The sequence below is a fragment of the Ambystoma mexicanum genome, chromosome 2q (genome assembly GCF_040938575.1).
Source record: "Ambystoma mexicanum isolate Mex_15411 chromosome 2q, UKY_AmexF1_1, whole genome shotgun sequence".
Taxonomy (NCBI): domain Eukaryota; kingdom Metazoa; phylum Chordata; class Amphibia; order Caudata; family Ambystomatidae; genus Ambystoma; species Ambystoma mexicanum.
Genome location: NC_090924.1, coordinates 320,826,253 through 320,845,403, shown reverse-complemented (window position 1 = coordinate 320,845,403; position 19,151 = coordinate 320,826,253). Strand labels below are relative to the sequence as shown.

The window sequence follows — 19,151 nt, the reverse complement described above, 5'->3', positions numbered from 1 at the left end:
TGCACTGGACTGCTCCCTGTAACGTTATAACGTTATGCATGTTTCATCGAATTTCCTTGCAAAAAATGTAAAGTGTTTATATAACGAAACCCTATTAGATGAAAGGGTTTCGATGCATAAACACTTTGCACTTTATGTATGGCAATTCAATGGAACATATTTCAATGGAAAGGATTCGAACCAACGAACCCTCAATGGAAAAACTTTGTTGGAAACACTAGTAACCATGTTGGAGCTCCATCAAAAAGTATTGAGGACATCTTGAGGAAATGGGTAGTCCCATTATTAGACTTATTTGGGACCCAATAAAACTCCAAATGCAGTCTCTGTAGCAAGGCTCCTGCTGAAGGGGCCTGTGATGGCACTTTTGTGTTTACGCTGCTCCCTCTCATCCACTTAATCATAGAAAATGTTTAGAGGAAGCACAGTATATTGGTTACTATTACACACATGACTAACTTAGACCCGGTGCTCAAATCTGCTTCACCCATCTGCTACACGAGCAGTCCGGATATACACAGGTAATAGCTTATTTCAAGCCAAAGCAGCCTTGTTCACCATGCATGCCCTCAATCTCTCAGCTATGCTTCCTGTTGGATAAGAATGTGATTCACTCGCATAGTTTGAGGAATGACAATCTGAACATTTTGCAAGTTGCATTTCGGCCATACAAAAGTGCAAAAGCAAATGGCTGAGATTTTGCTAATGGTCTCTGGAGCACAAGTGTATTCCATTGGTATGCTCTCTGGACAAGATCTTCTCGTTTCACTTGGGAAACACGAAACACAAGCATTCAGTTAGAGCCATTTAAATCACACATGGCAGGAATCCACACCTATAAACATTTTGAGAAGGAGTGTTTCTCCCTACAAAACTGTTAGGGAGATGTATCATTGTTATGCTTTTAAATCACTCATTTGAGGAAGGCAGATGGACATGCACAGATATTTGCTGAATTTATTTATTGCCTGAAAATCAATGCACTACCCTTTCCTCCATCTAACATTCTGGAGGTGCGACAAGAAAGAGATACCTACTAAATCACCTTAGTATATGGCTTGAGCATCAAACACCCACATCTGTTCACCCTTCCACTATTCTCACAAATTATGCTGGAGGCATCATTGTTAATGAAGAGAACATCGAAGCACGTCCCAAATTACCTTGTCAGCAGTTGAGTGCCCCGACTAACAAAGACAGCCTTCAGGACAGATGCATCATGACCCTCAAAGGTCTGAAAAAGATAAAACAAGCACATTGAAGACATTTTTCGGCATGAATAGAACCACCATCAAGAAACACGTCCCTTTGGGCCTCTGGCACCGTGTTAGGCAATGTTTGTATGCAATGCCCTCTGGGAACACTACAAACAACTCCGACTACAGGTATAGGAAACCCAACCTTTGGTATAAGCTTGTACTACACAGTTTTGGTAGCGTGTTGAACAGCCAGGCTTATCTCAAGAGGTGTCAATAAGAGTGGAGTTACACAGAGATGTACAGTTACAAGTATTCAAATAAACTTAAACTCTTTCTTGAATAAACAATTATTAATTTATCAGTTACAATAAGCCTTCTTCAGAAGGGAGCAATAGAATAGTAACACCCAAATACACTTCATGAAATACACACTCTTTATTGTCTCTAAAGCAGTAGATACCCTTTTGGGATGTCCCACAGACACTACCTACACCCTCAGGTGACTTCAATTGCTAGGGACATTAATATATCACTGTTGCATTTAGAATCATATGGTAATAAGTCAAAAGGAAAAGATTATTTAGAACATACAAGAGACCACAAATATTCTTAAGCAGGCAAATACTTTTGGATCCCCCCAGAAAGAGTCATTCAGTACAATAGGCTAAGACAAAGTCAATGGGCAAAAGTCTTATACAGGATGAAGCACCTCTGGTAGGTAAATGGAAAAGTATTTGCACAATGTTTTAGAAGTCTGTGAAGAAAAGAAGAATCAAATGTAGGGCCACAAGCCGATTAGACTTGCGAGTGGTAGAAGATGCAAGCAACTCTACAGCAAGAGGTAAGTTCTCTCACACTTTGTACAGTACCTTTAAAATTAAGAAAAGATGCAGCAGATGACTCATGTTCCTGTGAAGCTCTGCAAGTCTCACTGTTCCTGGGCCTCAGTTGTAGGAACAAGAGGGAGGATATCGGGGGACTCCTGCAATGCACTGGGACGGTAAAAACTCGTAACCGGCAAACTTCACTTTCAGTGGTTGTTCAGTGTTTCAGCTCCTCGTGTCTACCACAAATAGCAACACTGCGGTTCCTGGCTGTTGAGATGGACTTTCCTTGCTTCTGGGGTCCCGCACTCTGTTGAGGGGGTTCATGCTCGGTCAGTCCTGCTTCCTGGGAGTCCAGAGGATCTTCCTGGAGCTCTTGGCCAGCATAAAAGCAATGCACACAATCTGGTGTTCCTCTCCCTGGCTATACGGTTTCCAGCAGCAACTGTGTGGAAATTCAACCAGCTCTGAGATGGATGTCCAGGTGGCTTACTTTGGAGTTGATTGGTCCCACCAAATCAAGGGGAGAAGTCGTCCTTGCAGAGGCTTCTCTGTCGATGTGAACATGGCGTTTCGGCACTGCAGCAGGGCTTCACCGGGCAAACCACTGGTCCAGGAGTTGCAGCAGGCAACCTCTTCAAGTTCTTCTTCGGTTCCTTCGTCCAGTGGTCGTCTGTGCCTTCCAACCCAAAAGCCTCGCCTTTTATTCACTTCTCTCCCATTAATTCCAGCCTAGCTGTCAGTCACCCAGCAGGGTGGCTGTCCTTGCCGGACAGACAGACGGCCAATCACCACAGAGTGCATTTGGTTCTCCTAGGAGACTAAGCACAGGGAGTTTCGGGCACCTCCCTCACTTCCTGCCTACCCCAGACACCCTGGAGCCAGAGACAGGTTTCAATCGTGAATCGCACCAATGGCAAAGAGAACAGTGGGACCAAACCTGGTTTGGCGCACAGAGTAAATCTCAAGAAGGACCTTTCCACCAAGAAGTGGTGAAAAAAGAAGACTGGGGCCATTTTGACAAAAATGGCATCCTTGGGGGCTTTACTGCAGCTGTGAACGTAGTCCACGGTAAATGCACACCACGGTAGTTAAAACAAAATCACTGGCACCAGCCATTCAGTGAGGAAAGGGTCAAATAAAAAATGTTACATGAGAAGCTAGACAAAGGGGATAGTAGGTAACCCCTCCAGCACAGGTCTAGAAAGTTACAAACGTAAGTAAAGTCAATTTCACTTTACTGCTCTTGGAAACAGTAGTTTATCCAAGAGAATGTATTTAAACATTGGGGAAATCTAAAAGACTTCCCTGGGCCACTGCACTGAAGGTGCTGTGTGTCACAATGTAAAAGATGATGCCTATGGAGTTTGTCAGACTCCACAACCTAAAGAAACACAGTGTACAAAATCACATTAAAATACATGAGAGAGTGGGGAAAAAGGGTCTCACTCTCTCCACGTAAGAAAAAAAAAATCAAGTCCTCAAAATGCAGCAAAGTTGCTGGGGTCTCCAAGGTGGAGGGAATTTGCACATTTCTGAGAATTCTCCCTAACACCGCAAATAAAAGAGTTAGGGGTTAAATCTCGGTCTCCTGGAGCCCTGGTGATGGTGGTGCTGCAGGTATGAGCCAGTGCAGCAACAGTAAATAACAACAAATTGATTTTAGATCAGATAAACACCAAAAGCCAGAACGGGGTGATGCAAAATGTACCATATTAGGACCACAAGAACTATTTAGTTTTCTACGCATATGCCTTTTATAAACACAATCTAGGCTCTGTGTCTGTCATCAATAAGGTATTTTCTCTGTTAACACCTTTACCACCACTGGCAATTCCTGAGAGATTTCAAGAAGCATCTACTAACCTTTATATTTACTGCGCTGACGTTTGCCAAATGTATATACTAGTCTCTAGCTGGGTCTCAGAGTTGGGCGCATTGATCAATGGAAATCTAAACTACTTTAATGCCCTCTAAGCTGGTTTGAGAAGGCACTAGCTACAGAGATAACAGATGCCTGAAAACGACTGCTGATGGTTTGATCTTCATCCTACAGAGTAGAAACTGTCTCAACTCCTGTCAATTCACTACATTATTTTCCAGTTCTAAGTCATAAAACCACCAGTTGACGGTTGCTCCCAAAAAAGACCACCTTTTTTCCCAGCCACCTTGGAGCAGCCTTCAACAGGCGGGATTGTGCAGACATCGAGCAGTTTCACCCCCCTCAAACCTCCAATTCGCCCCAGCGGGATCCTGCGAACCCCATAAGGTTCCCCCCCATCCACCCCACCTCCCCTTGAGCATGCACCATTAGTATAATCCTGCCCTACCCATCACAATCAGCCCTTGCATACACCCCTGAAACCCTGTGGCCCTCTCACACACTTAACATCTCTAAAGCCTGCTCTCCTCTGCGGCAACTTCCTGGTTCCAGCAGACGCCGACTCACGTTATGGGGGGTGGGGGTGGGCGGCTTTAGAGATGGTATTACGAAATCTGTCTTTGACGTGGGTACAAAGTTATGCGCTCAGGAAGGACTGGACTGTAAAACTTGTTCCAAACCGACACATAATTGATACATTGAGACCTTTCTAGAGAACTATTTTTCGGTTGTCTTTTTCTTAAAATAAAGATATTTTTATACAAATATAGAGTGTGGATCTTCCCCCTTTTGGTATTAACAAAATGTGTGTGCTGTTCCAGTGAAACACTCCACTCCACCGCTTTCGAGTTAGATGAACATGTTACTCTCTTACCTGGTAACGTTCTTTCGATGGGATGGTCCGACAACGTATTCCATATCTATGACAGGCAATGTCCACAGCTGTGCTGCTTCGGAAAACTTTCGGTGTCTGCATCCTGCGTCGATGAAATCGATGCGCCGTCCCCGAGGACCTCCTCCGACGGCCGACGTCACCCGATGTGATAAATAGGACGCACGACGCCCGTAGCCTCAGTTGTAGTTTTTTCCCCAAAACGTGTGACACCAGTGTTCTGCCAGTCAGAGACACAAGGCCTTGCGGAACGCAAACTGCAATCGCATAAGAAATTCTGCAGCGGGGACGATAGGGAGGGAGCGATATGGAATACGTCGTCGGACCATCCCATCGAAAGAACGTTACCAGGTAAGAGAGTAACTTGTTCTTTGAGGGGATTGGGTCCTCCGACGTATTCCATATCTATGACAGACACCCAAAGCAGTACCAATCAAGGAGGTGGGAAAAGAATTTAGAACACAAATTTAGCATGCCCAATCAAATTGCGGAATAAAGGACTGCCTTGCCAAAGGCCAGATCTTGCCCTCGGATGGAATCGAGGGAGTAGTGACGTACAAAAGTATGTACCGAAGCCCAGGTGGCTGCATCACAGATGTGACAAATAGGAACACCCCTCTGTAGGGCAGTAGACGCAGCCATTCCCCTGGTAGAATGGGCCCGCAAGCCAGCCGGAGGGTCCTTACCCGCCAAGCGGTAACACTCGGAGATAGCTAAAATAATCCAACGAGACGAAGTCTGTTTCGTCACAGCTTGTCCCAAACGCTTTCCAGCGTAACCAATGAAAAGTTGATTGTCCACTCTGACCAGGGACATGCGCGAAATATAAAAGCTCAACGCTCTCCTAGGATCAAGCCTATGGAGCCTCCCCTCTTCCTTACCAGGATGTGGAGGAGGATAGAACGTCACCTTCTGGCTCAAATGAAACTCCGAAACCACCTTCGGAAGAAAGCAAGGACGAACTCGAAGGACAACCCTGTCCTTATGAAACACAGTGAAGGGTGGCTTAACTGAAAGTGCCTGTAACTCACTCACTCTGCGAGCGGAAGTAACCGCAACCAAAAACACAGTTTTAAGAGTTAACAGTCTCAAAGGGCAAGAATGGAAAGGCTCAAACGGAGCACCCATAAGAAACTTAAGAACAAGGTTCAAATCCCAACCGGGCACCAGAAAAGGTGACGGAGGAAACACATTAGTGAGCCCTTTTAAAAACTGCGAAATTAAAGGAATCTTAAAATAGGAACATTCTTCAGACCAGCGCTTTAATATGGACAGCGCCGCCAGGTAACCTTTAATAGTACCCACTTGCAAGCCCCTGTGGGCCAAGGAAAGCAAAAAAGACAGAACCATGGGAATGTCACACTCAAAAGGATCCACATTCTTAACTCTGCACCAGTCGCAGAACTTACGCCAACGGCAACGGTACAGAGACTTTGTTGCCAGGCGCCTGGCCGAGAGCAACACCTCCAACACGTCTTCAGGGAGGTCCTAATCCTTATACCTCAACCTTTCAGAAGCCAAGCGTGAAGGTTGAGGGATCTGACCTCTGGATGGAGAACCTGACCCCCCCCCTACCGTGAGAGCAGATCGTTTCGGTAGGGAAGACGACGCAGAGGGCAGATGGACAAGTCAAGAAGGTCCGGGTACCACGTCCTCTGAGCCCACGCCGGAGCAATGAGGATCATCCGGGAACCAAACCTCCGTAACCTCCGCAGTACTTGCGGGATGACGGGGACTGGAGGAAACGCGTACAGCAGTGGGAACGACCACTCCACCACGAAAGCATCTCCTAAGGCTCCTTTTGGAGGAAATTCCCGCAAGCAAAACCTTTCGCACTTCCGGTTGACACTGGAGGCGAAGAGATCCACTTGAGGGGTCCCCCAAAGGGCGAAGATCTCCAGGAGAATCTCCTGAGCCAGCTCCCACTAGTGAGAGATCGTGCTCTGCCTGCTCAGAGCGTCCGCCGTCTCGTCGTCCCCGGCCAGATGAACAGCCGAGATCGAAACTTCCTACTGGATGGCCCAGAACTCTAGCTGCATCGCCTCCCTGCACAGAGGAAGTGACCATGCCCCCCCCCCTTTTTGTTGAGGTAGTGCATTGCCACCATGTTGTCCGTTAGGATCAGGACACTCTTTCCTCGCACAGTCGGCAGAAAAGCCTTCAGGGCTAGCCTGACGGCCCTCAGCTCCAACAGATTGATATGGAGTCTGGACTCCGACGGAGACCAACAACTGCTGACTGTCAACTCGTTGGCATGAGCTCCCCATCCCGTGAGGGATGCGTCCGTCACAATCGTCACCTCCGGCCAGGGAAGCCAAAACGGGGCCCCCTTCATCAGATTGCCGTCAACGGCCCACCACAGAAGGTCCTGGGCGACCGAGGGCGGCACCTGAACATGGTCCGACATCCTGCCGGAAGATTGCGACCACTGCATCTTGAGTGTCCACTGCAAAGATCTCATCCGCAGACGAGCCTCTGGCACCAGAAGAATGCAGGATGCCATGTGGCCGAGCAACCTCAAGAACTCGAACGCCGGGAGCGTCTGGGCAAGTTGAAACTTGTGCACCATCTGCTGAATGTGAAGAGCCCTCATCTGGGGAGTAAAACAGCCCCAGGGATGTGTCGAGCACTGCTCCGATGTACTGGAGCCGCTGTGTTGGCATCAAATGGACTTCTTTAAATTGAGGGAGAAGCCCAGCTTGTGAAGGGAGTGGCAGGTGACGGACAGATGATCCAGGACTTGCTGAGATGCACTGCCACCACAACCATGAGCTTGGTGAAAACCCTCGGGGCAGAGGTCAATCCGAACGGCAGGACCCGAAACTGAAAGTGCGAGTCGCCAACCGCGAAACTCAGGTACTTCTTGTGCTTGGGATGGATCGGCACATTGAAGTAAGCGTCCTTGAGGTCAAGAGACACCAACCAGTCCTAAGTTGAAGGGCCTGGAGTACTTGAGAGAGAGTAACTATCTTGAACTTGTCCTTCCTGAGGAGTTTGTTCAAACCGCGCAAGTCCATGATGGGTCTCAATCCCCCGTCTTTCTTCGAAATCAAGAAATAAGGGGAATACCATCCCTTGTTCCTCTCCGCTACAGGCACCAGTTCTATGGCGCCTTTCTCCAGCAGGGCTTGAATTTCCTGTGCAAGGAGCGGATCCGGACTCTTCAAAGAGAGGTTCCCAGGTGGATTGTCGTGAGGCCTCTGCCGAAAGGGAAGACAGTAGCCGTGGGTAATGATCTCCAGACCCCACACATCTGAAATAATGGCACGCCACTCTACAAGATGCTGCACCAGCCTCCCCCCCCCCCCAACCGGCGAACCATGGGACCTGGCCTCATGACTGAGTGGTAGCGGCTGCAGCGTTTCCTGAGGGCAGAGAGGCAACTGCCCGAGCGGCCTTGGCACCTCGAGTACCCTGTTTTCCACCTCTGGCACTCTTATGGTGACCCCTTTGACTGACAGCTCCTCTCGCTTTACTGAAGGACGAGTAATAGCGAATGGAACCACCCCTCCATTGTTGTGTCCTAGGACGAAAAGGCAGAGGTTGTCAAACTGCATCGCCCAACGACTTCGCTGCAGCTTTGGAGGTCTGCAACCTCTCATGGCTCTCGTCAGCCTTGCGGCCAAAAAGATGTTCACCGTCAAAGGGAATGTTGAGGAGCCGGAACTGCACATCAGGAGCTAACCCCGACTTCCACAATCTGCCATGTCCAAACCCGACTGAACGACCTCACACATGGCATCCTTGCCATCCTGAACCATAGCAAGGAAATCATCCCATTTGTCCCCTTCGGGAATATGTTCAGCCGCTAATGCAACACAGTTCCACAGAGTGTGTGTGAAACGAGACAAGGCACATATGGAGTTGGCCGCCTGAAGCGCCATACCCCCTGAAGAAAACACATTCTTCGCCCAGCCATCAAAACGTTTGTCGTCCCTATCCGGAGGGATGGTAGGATACGACGCCTGATTTGCCGGGGCCGTAGCCGCGTGCACCACCAAACTCTCCGGAGTGGGGTGCCTGGACAAGTAGCAGGGGTCGCTACTGGTTGGACGGTATTTTCGCGACAAAGACTTGCCCACTGCCGGGAGACTCTCCGGAGCTGTCCAAGCCGCCGCCACCCTTCTCTGCAGAGCCATATGAAACAGCAGTACCGGGTCAGTGGGGGGACCAAGATAAAGGATGTCCGTGAGATCATCCTGAACAAGTACTCGGTGACCCGAGACATAATGCGTCGGTACGAAGAATCGGCATGAGTGCCAGGCTCCAGCCTACAAACTCCACCTCCGGAGAGGTGTCCAGTCCACTGGCATCATGCAGTGACTGCCTCAGGTCATCAAATTGGCTATGGCCCGAGAAAAGCTCATCAGAGCCCTCATCACCCTCTGAAATGTACTCCAGGTGGTGAGAGGAAGACACCCGGGGACCAAAGCTATGCCTGACCTTAGCCAGAGACCTTCTAGGGGCTACACCCGTGCCACGGGGCCCCTCTGACACCACCACCTCGAAAGGCGTCGAGGGCGCCGAACGAGTCGGTGCCGGCGTCGAGAGAATCGGTGTCGACGTCAGCCGCAGCGCCGCCAGCACCGGCGGCGGCCAGGGCTCCGAGCGTGTCCTTCGACGACCTAGGCGCCGACGACCCCCTCGAAAGCAGAGCCTCGAGAGTGGTCGTCGACGACCTCGGCACCACAGGCGTTGACGTCTTCCTCGAAGACGGCACAGGATCATGCGGTCTCGAGCGCGTCAAGGACCGGGACCTGGAACGGACATGGCGAGAACGGTTACCCTTGTCCGAGCGGGACCTCTCCCACGAACCGTGCCGACCACCCGAGCCCGAAGGCGTGCGAGCGGTGTCTCTCGACCGATCACGACCGACCCCACTCGGAGGCGCGGACGGATTCAAGAATCGCCAACATCTTCTTCCCGAAGGAAGCCCATTCCTCCGGTGTCGCTTGCATGGTGGGATAAGCGACCCGCCGACGGGCGGAGTGCTCGGAAGAGGACGAGGAAGGCGACCGAGGCCGGCGCTTCCGGGAATTCCTCGAAGAGGCAGAGGAGTGGCGAGACCGACTCCTGGAAGGAGAGTCACTGGACCTCCGACGATGACGCGGAGAGTCACCTCTCGAATCATCTGTTGAAAGCCCCGCAGACCCCGACTTCCTGGGCTTAGACACCCTACCTACTGATAACTTCTTCTTGCGCTCCCGCAAGCCCTTGGCCGTGAGCGACTGGCAGTCGACAGTTGTCCGTGTCGTGGACCTCCCCGAGGCACCAGAGGCAGGCGTTGTGCGAGTCCGTTACCGACATCTTGGACCCACAGTCCCCGCATTTCTTGAAGCCCGGACGCGGGGTTGAAGATGAGGTAGACATTGTCACGAACAGGTTTTCACAAAAACCGAACAGGTTCAAAGAACCGAGAAGAATACAAACAAACTCCAAAGAGTCGAGGCATACCGAGATTCACGTAGCGAACACGTTCGTGGAAAAAACGGAACTGAGGCTATGGGCGTCGTGCATCCTATTTATCACATCGGGTGACGTCGGCCGTCGGAGGAGGTCCTCTGGGACGGCGCACCGACGTCATCGACGCAGGACACAGAAAATTTTCCGAAGCAGCACAGCTGTGGACATTACCCGTCATAGATATGGAATACGTCGGAGGACCCAATCCCCTCGAAATGGGCTGTTTGGTCACATCTACCACCTGGAAATCCTGGTGAGCTTGAGGAAATCACTAATAGCACCCGAGTCGGGAAGATATACTGGTCAACCTTGAGAAGAGGGTAAAGCTGGGAATGGTTATCAGAATCGGGTCCCAGGGCCAGAGTAGCACCTACCCAGGGACATATCGCCCGCGCAGTGTACTCACTTCAAGCAATTGCTGTGGGCTCTGTTCAAACAGTACTTGATCCTGCAAAACAAGTACTTTTTCCACCTCATGGATGCTTACTATCCTGGTGCAACAGGCAGAGCCCGCCGGAATCCATGAAAGCATCCCTATAAGCAGTCTAAACTTGTACCAAGAGACCGAGTGACACCGGGGATAGATACGGAGAGACTGTTGGAGGGTGGAGTCAAGGAGGTTGCATGAAGAGAACTTTGTTTGGCTTTGTGTGCTTTGAGGCCTAGGGGTGTTTAGCGAGTTATAAATGTTAAACTAAATTAAGCTTCTTACCCCCTCATTTTTGAATTTGCCCACATTTCTGTTAAGCAATGAACTACATCCATGAGTTGCATCATCTGGACTCAACCTGCCTTTATGGCAGTGCCCATCAAATTTGCTGAGATGGGGTCGTGCAAGTGTATGACTGGATGCAAGGACAGATTTCTCCTTTAGGCAGCGTTCCCTCCATAGTCTATGGACCGCCAAACGTTTTGCTTTTGTTTTTGAACCTGTTCTGACATTTTAGAGAGAAGTGAAGCCTTCAACTTCACTTCCCTGACCTTTTTGCTAATTTTGTCATGGGGAAACTGATCAGTCCTTGCTAGGTTAGATTTTCATTTCTATCCTAAATCTCCCACCACTGAGACCCCAGCACTTTTTGGTGGACTTGTAGATTCTTTCTCCATGTTCCGAAGTAGGTGGGAACCTCCCCTCCCACTCACCCTTTCTTTTACTCTTTTTATGGGTGTCATTTTGCCAACTTTCCCTAGTATATTTTTGAATATATCCTTTCCTACGACTTTTTGGGCATCTACATTTATTTATTGCAGCACTCAGCACTTTATGTGCAGTGTTGCTGGGTTGCCCCTGCGGCTTCCCTTTTTATTTTCTCTTAACTTACTTTGAAGAACTACTGTTCTTCAGGGTAGAGGGATTGTCATTCCTTTCCCTTTTATATACTGAGACCAGCAAACCACGCCTTATGAGGCGTACTGGGGAGATACATGGTATCCCCTTTCTCACTTTTCCTGTAACATTAAGTTTACTGTGACAAGCTTACTATTATGGTTATGATATGTTATTTATAACGCGCTTAATACCCAGAAGTTTCTAAGCGCGGACCCGAGGATCGAACTTGTGTTGCTCTGTGTCGTCTTGTTTCCAAGGTGAGCACATTGCCCCTAAGCTATACTCCCGAAACCCGAGATGGTTGGTGGCAGTGGACATACTTACTTTTTGTGGTAATATTACAGGCTGTCAAACCAGCCTCAGTAATTCATGGTTAGGGAGAATTCTCATTTCCGTGCTAATTCCCTTCAACCTTAGAGACCCCCAGCTCATTTGCTGGACTGTAGGACTTTTTAATTTTAAACCCTGGTTTGAGTGAGCCCTTTTTCTCATTCTCTCATCTGTTTTGACCCGATTTGGATTTTATGTTTCCTTTGTTTTTGGAGTCTGACAAACCCCAAAGGCATCTACTTTTTGTATTGTGACACACAGCGCCTTCAGTGCTGTATCACAGAGAAACCCTTTAGATTTCTCATGAGGTTTAAATACCTTTTCTTGTGTGAACTTCTGTTCCCAAGAATAGTAAAGTGAAATTTACTTAACTTACCTTTTCTCTTACTTAGTAGTCCCTTTTACTACCTAGTCATTTAACATTTTTTATGTTCCCCTCACTACTTTAACTGGCTGGTGGCAGTGGTTTAATTTTCCTATCATTGTGCTTTTCTACCGCAGGCTGAATCCTTAGCCGCAGTATAGCATCCATGGGTGACCATTTTGTAAAAAATGGCCCCAGTGTTCTTTTTCCACATTTTCTGTTTGTGAGGTCTTACTAAGGTTTTACTCTGCGCGCCAAGCCAGTTTTGAGCCCTTTGTTTGCCTTTGGCATGATTCAGTACTGAAACCCGCCTCTGGCTCCAGTGTGTCTGGAAGAGCAGGAAGTGAGGGAGGTTCTCGAAACTCCCCTGTCCTTTGTCTTTTGGAATGCCTGAATGCACCCAGTCCTGATTGGCCTCAGCTCCATAGACTTTGCTCCAATTGACTTTGGCTGTCCTGGCTCCCTGCACACTCCTCTATTCCATTTGACTTTGATTTTTACTGTCCCTCATAGGTGATACATTGGTTTTTAACTAATATTGCTGGGAAAGGTTTTTATCTAGACTGCATTGGAAGATGTAAAGTGCTCACATACTTTGAGAACCTGTTTAACCTTTTTCCTTCCTTTAACCTTTAATTTCTACCAACCTCAGAATTTACAAAGTGTACTAGTGATATATAAATGCAATTACTGTCCTGCTAGTGAAGTCACCTCAGGGTGTAGGAAGTGTGTTAGAAGCATCTCTAAAGAGTATCTACTAGCTTTGTGTTGATTCTGTGAAAATATTTAAAGTATATATTTGATTATTGCATACACTTCCCTTTTTAAAGAATGCTTATTTAAAAATGACCGTTATATAATTATTTGAGCTATAAACCTTGAGTGTAAGTGTTATTTGGATACTTGTATTGGTGGATGTCATTGCTACAGCTCTACAGCTCACATTTACCCTTCTTGAGATAAGTCTAGCTGCTCAGTCACACTACCAACTTGTGTAGTAGAGACCTATACCAATAGATGGGTTACCTAATACCAAGAGGACAAGGGCTGTGTAGTCTCCCACAGGGTTACCCCATCAATTATTGTCCAACATTCACAGAAGGGTCATCCTTCTGCTAGAATGGTAGCTTATTTCTTTTTTTGCTATTTTAGTGTTGACAAGTCGACCACTGGAACAGAAGATCCGATGAAGAGGAGAAGACTGCTGTAGCTACTTCCAGTGACCGGAGTAGCCTACTGTGTAACTTTTGCCTGTGCTGACCCATTATTTGAAACAACATAGGAGTCAAAGACAACTCCGACCTACAGACTGAGACCCATCAGTCTTGGAAAGAGCTACATTTGGAGCCATCCCACAACCAGCTTTGACCTTCCTGGGCTGCAAACTGCCAATAACCTGGGACCTTGACCCTTCGTGCTGTGCACCGTCTTCCGAATTCCAATTCTCGTTAAAACTTTGGTGGACCTCCAGTAACATGATTCCACTCATTGAAGTCCTCTCACCAGAGTGCAGGACCAAAATTGCAAAGCAAATCAGTTCTGTGACAACCATTCTTTATCTGGCATCTTGAAAAGGGCACCAAATCCACAGAGCCACGAGAAGCACCAAATCATTCTTTTTTGGGAAACTTTTCTGTCGACTGCTGCAAGTTCCCATCCTGTGTGCGTTCTTTCTTCACCACGACCAAGAATCCAGAAGCGGGGTCCTGTGCTGCTACATCAGGAAGGCACCTGCCTGCAAGTTCTTCTTCCCTGCTGTGGTACTGTGTGGCTGAGGGTAGTACTCACCTAACGTCTTGTGTGGCTCAGGTGTAGCCGAGTGAGTGATTCGTGTGTTTGAGAGTTTGCCCATACAGTTTGCAAAGGTCCAGCGCTAAACCGCATCTAGGGAGTCTTCTACGAAGTCCCTGAACACTTTCTACTAACTCTAAAGTCTGTACTTACTTGTTTGAAGAGTAATCCTGCATCAGAGCCCTATCCTGACCTGCCATCTTTTGGCTCCTAGACCACTAGGGTCCCTCTTCTGCCTCCGAGAGCACTCATGCCTTAGAATAGGGAAGGACTTTCAAGTATAAGGCCTTTGACTAGAAAACACAAGTGTTGCAAAGTACTTACTTGTAAAGGTGTTAGTGTGTAACTTTGTAATTTATTCTGTTTCAGGAATCAAAGTGTCACTACTTACCTTCGCGTTCCTTATTGCCCCTCTAAAAAGTAGAAGTTTTTACTAACCTTTGAATTGTGTTCCACTCTTCTTGAAAGTAACTAAGTTAGTATTTATTTATTATTCTTGAAACTGAATGCGTGCAAAAGTCTACCAATTGGTTTAACTGACCTTGCTGCTGCCATTCTAAATGTATAACATTAGGTTTTAACTTACCTTGAACTGCTTTATTAAGTCTGACAGTTCTTACTTACCTGAGATTGGTTCTATGTCATAATCGTACATTTTAAAGCCAAACACAAAAAAAGACTGGCTTTGTTTGGTCATTTTTGTGTAGGCTTTAAAATGTGCAATTATTACATAGAACCCCCCCTGCCCCTCCCCCCCACCCTCTCCTGCTCACATGCTAGTTAATCTGGGAGGGTTTAATACCCCCACCCGAATGCCTCCTTTCCCCACCCATCACCCCCTTCCCACATCTAAACACGCATTCTCCCCACATTCGCATACAAACACATACACACATACAGTTTCGAACTTACTTGTCACTCCCACAACGAGTCCGCTGGGGCACACAGAGCCTGTCAGCCCCTGCGCGCACTCGCACAGCGGTCTTTGTAAATCTGTCTTTTTTCATTTTGGAAATAAGAAAAAGGTATTTTGACCTAGGACCCTTAGAATTGTGTTCCACACTTGAAACATTGGTATAACTAACTATTCCTGTAATAGAAATAGTAATAGTTTATGACCAATAAGGTTTTACTCATCTTGAATAGATTAGTGCCATTCTAAATAAGTATCCAGAGTTCTTACTTACCCACGATTTACTTACTGCCCCTCTGAAAAGTAATTGATAAGTAATTGCTCAGCTTAGAATTGTGTTCCACTATTCTGAAAAGTATTTTTGGTGTAATGTATACATTTTGAAAGAAGAATATGTTACATATGTTGCAAGGTGTATACTTGAAATAGTGTTGGTATAGAAACACTTTAGGTTATTACCATAGGGTCTGCTTACCTTGAATTACATACAGTAATTCTAAAAGTCTACTAATGTTGTTTTACACCCCATGAATAGCATACTGCCATTCTAAATGTGTAATACTAGGTTTTACTCACATTGAACTGGATTAGTCTAAATAAGGTTTATACTTTGGTTTGCATACCATAAGTATGGCTGCAAGGAATGGCAAACATTTACTCTCGGACTGGGAAATCTCCTTATTAAGTTTGGGGTGAACTTGTCGCTTGTGAAAAGACTAACTTCTGTGTTTGCCCAGAAGTATAAATTATTTTTAAAATTGCAATTTTTTGGTTACAAAGAGCCTGAGAAACAATCGTTTTGAATGCAACCCAATGGGTTTAACAGAATGTGTTAATTTGTGAATACAAATCCAGGCTAACTCTTAAATCGCCTGCATATAACATGGCAGGATTTGATTCTGCCTCTGCATAATTGCATAATGTTACTAACCTAAACTAAAAATCACGTATGGTTATCAAAAAATTCTGAACATTAGATATTATCAGTTATTACATCCAATTAAATGTTTCCTCCTGAAGAGCCACATCCAAGTGGTGAAACACGTGTAGCGGATCAAAGGATAAAAAAAAAAAAGAGGATCAAAAGGACCACAAAAAAAAGAAGACACTTAAAAACGACAAAAGCGACTGTTAGGGAAGATTTTCAAAATAATGATAAATCTTCCTTAACCGAGTCAACCCCAGAACTTTTTTTATTTTACTGGTGGATTCGTTTTCATTACACCTCTAAGTGGGAACATTTTCCACACTCACAGAACCTTTTACTCTTTTTATGGGTGTCATATTTAAGACTCTCCATAGTGTCTTTTAAAAGCTATCCTCTTTCATAACTTTTTGGCAGTAAGTGCCTATTGTTGCTGGGTTGCCCTAGGTGCTCGTCTTTTAACTTTCTCTGGCTAAACATGTTAGAACTACAGTTCCCAAGGGTAGAAATGATCTTTGGATCCCTTTTACATGTTATTAAGTGAATCCAGCACCCCTCACCTTATGTGGAGTGCTAGGGAAATGCAATGTATCCCTTTCACACTAAAACTGTAACAATTCTGTTACAGGGACAAGCTCGCCTTCAATGGCTGGTGGCAGTGATACCTTTTATTAATTTGGCGCACCTTTACTGCAGGCTGTTAAAGGAAGCCATGGGTGCTCATTTTATCAAAACGGCCCCAGTCTTTTCCCCCATTTTAGTGTTCCTTGTCCTTTCTTGTTTCTTCCCCTGACATCTAGGGCGGGAAATTCCTTTGTGTGATTTTTATCTTCGGCGGTAGTCCTCTGGACAACGCACAGGCTCCAGAGTGTCTATGAAGGCAGGAAGCGAGAGAGGAGTCCAAAACTCAGCAGCCCTTTGTCTTCCAGCTTGAGTGCGCGATTCCAGTTCAAACTGGAAGGCTGGCTGTCCTGGAAGGATTGCCACCCCCCCCCCCCCCCAATTTTGAATGTTGCAAGGCTGTTTGATTGGCTGGAGTCCTGCATAAAAGTCTGAACCTGGAAGCTGAAGAGATATTCGACCACTGAAACCAAAACCGAAGAGGATGATGAAGGAAAAGTGGATGAGACCATTTCCAGCAACCCGAGAGCCTGCTGTGTACCGGAGCCTGCTGTAGCCCTTCCTTCCAATCGACCTGGGGATCCCGAAATGGATGACCCTGACAAAGAGCCTGGCGAGACCCACTAGTGTCAGGAAGCACCTGCAGTTTGAGCCATCCCACGCTAAACTGCGCCCCTGTGGGGCTGCAATACCCCAATAACCCTGGGACCTCAAGCCATTGTGCGGTGCACAGTCTTCCGAATTTTGCTGAAACTTCGTGGGCATCCTCCTGCTGGATTTCCAGAGGCACGATTCCAGTCCGAAAAGTCCCCTCACCAGAGTGCTGGACCATTGTAAACAACGAGAATCCGACCAGCGATATTCTGTCTTCTATTGTGCTCCTGAAAAGGTGCCGAATCCACAGAACTGTTCCAGCCGCAAGGAAAATCTTGCCTAGAGCCTTTCCCATGATCCTTGCTGCAAAGGTCCTTCCAGTGTCCGGTCTTCTGTTTTCTTACTGAAGGAATGAAACAACCAGGTTTTTGGCCGCAGATCCTGAAGTCCTCTTACTGCAAAAGCTTCTTCTGTGCTGAGGTACTGTGCTGGCTTGGGCATTTTACCTAACTTAAGCCTTTGTGATTTCTGTATAGCTTTGGTGTGTTTTCTGTGATTGGGAGGCCATTCATCCAGTTCACCTAGACCCCTGCAGAATCCTCCTAGGGTGTCTTCTGTGAAGCCCCTGAATGCTCAACTAACTCTAAAGTACTTACTTGTTCTACCAGTCTTCCTTAGGAACTCTGTGTTTTGCTACTTAAGAACCTATCCAGACCTGCCTGTTGAAACTAGACTCTAGTGACCCCCCCCCCCTTCTGCCACTGAGAACACTCATGCTCCTAGAATAAGGGAAAGACTTTCAAAGGATTGGGCCTTTTGCCTAGATTAAAGAATACGTGTTAAAAAGTTACTTATTTGTAAAAGAAGTTGGTCGGTAACTGTAACTCAGAGTGCACAGTTACAAAAGTTCTTACTTACCTTGAATGTGTGTGGCACTATTCAGAAAAGTATATATAAGGTTAAGTTACTCACCTGTGAATTGGTTGTACCTCTTTCCCAAAGGTAATGTGGTTTGCTTTCACTTTATTATTCCTGTTAGGATAATTGTAGGAGTTTCCAACTGGGTCTTGCTTCCCCTGACTTGCTGTTAGCCTAGGCTAAGTCTGCCTTAGGTTTTACCTACCTAGAATAACGGAGTCATTCATAAAGTGTAACACTGGGTTTTGCTTTCCCTGGTCGGGTTTAGACAGACACAAAAAGAGTTGTAGGTTTACAACCGTCTTTAAGTTGCTTATAGAGCCTGAAAAAAGTATATATGTTTTACTTACCTTGAGTATAACTGTTATCCTAAAATAAGTTTGTTATTACTTCCCTTGGTCTGTAAACTGAAAAGCAATTGTAAATTACATCCCAAGAAGGTCCAACTCCACTAGAACAACTGTGTTATCCTGAATCAGAATTATAGGTTTATACTGTTCCTAGAATCTGTGTTTCCACTAGATCAGAAAAGTATATTGTCCAGTTGATATTACTATGTGATTTCTTGCTTAGCGGCACGGTACAACTGATAGGGTCAACTACCCTTGTATTACTCTAAAGTGATATGAAAGTAACTTATGATTTTTATACCCCACAAATAGGTGTGACCTATACTGAATGTGTATAAAAAGGTTTGACTTACCTAGACTACTGTTAGTTTTCTAAATAAGGTCTATGCTTTGGTCTGTGTACTTTAAAGCATAGGGTTACGTTTGTATTATTGTGGTTATATATAATGTGATAGTACGTATTTCCCCCCCAAGATTTATCTGGGCCCACTTATATTTAAATAAAACATTTATTTTTACAATACATAGTGTTTCAGTGTTTCTTTGGACCAGGTCTATTGCAATTTCATTTGTACTGATTCTACAGCCCTCTCTCGCTCCTAAGCTAAGCCTGGCTGCTCTATCTGTGCTACTCTGAACTCAGGCGGTATAGCCTTATACTAAAAATGAAGTCTTGTACTGCCTCAGTTGAATGGTTTTATTTCGTTGGACTTCAGAAAAACTGTCCTAACAGAGACCAAAAGGACAAACGAACA

At 46.3% G+C, this 19,151-nt stretch overlaps 1 protein-coding gene across 1 annotated transcript in view; it reads right to left on the bottom strand.

The window, feature by feature from the left end:
• The window catches only part of TBL3 (transducin beta like 3), a 412,146-nt gene that overhangs the window by 141,885 nt on the left and 251,110 nt on the right, over positions 1 to 19,151 (bottom strand). Inside the window, exon 16 of the mRNA XM_069647302.1 lies at positions 1,164 to 1,234. Coding sequence (XP_069503403.1) covers positions 1,164 to 1,234 — 71 coding nt within the window. The remainder of the gene's footprint in view (positions 1 to 1,163; positions 1,235 to 19,151) is intronic.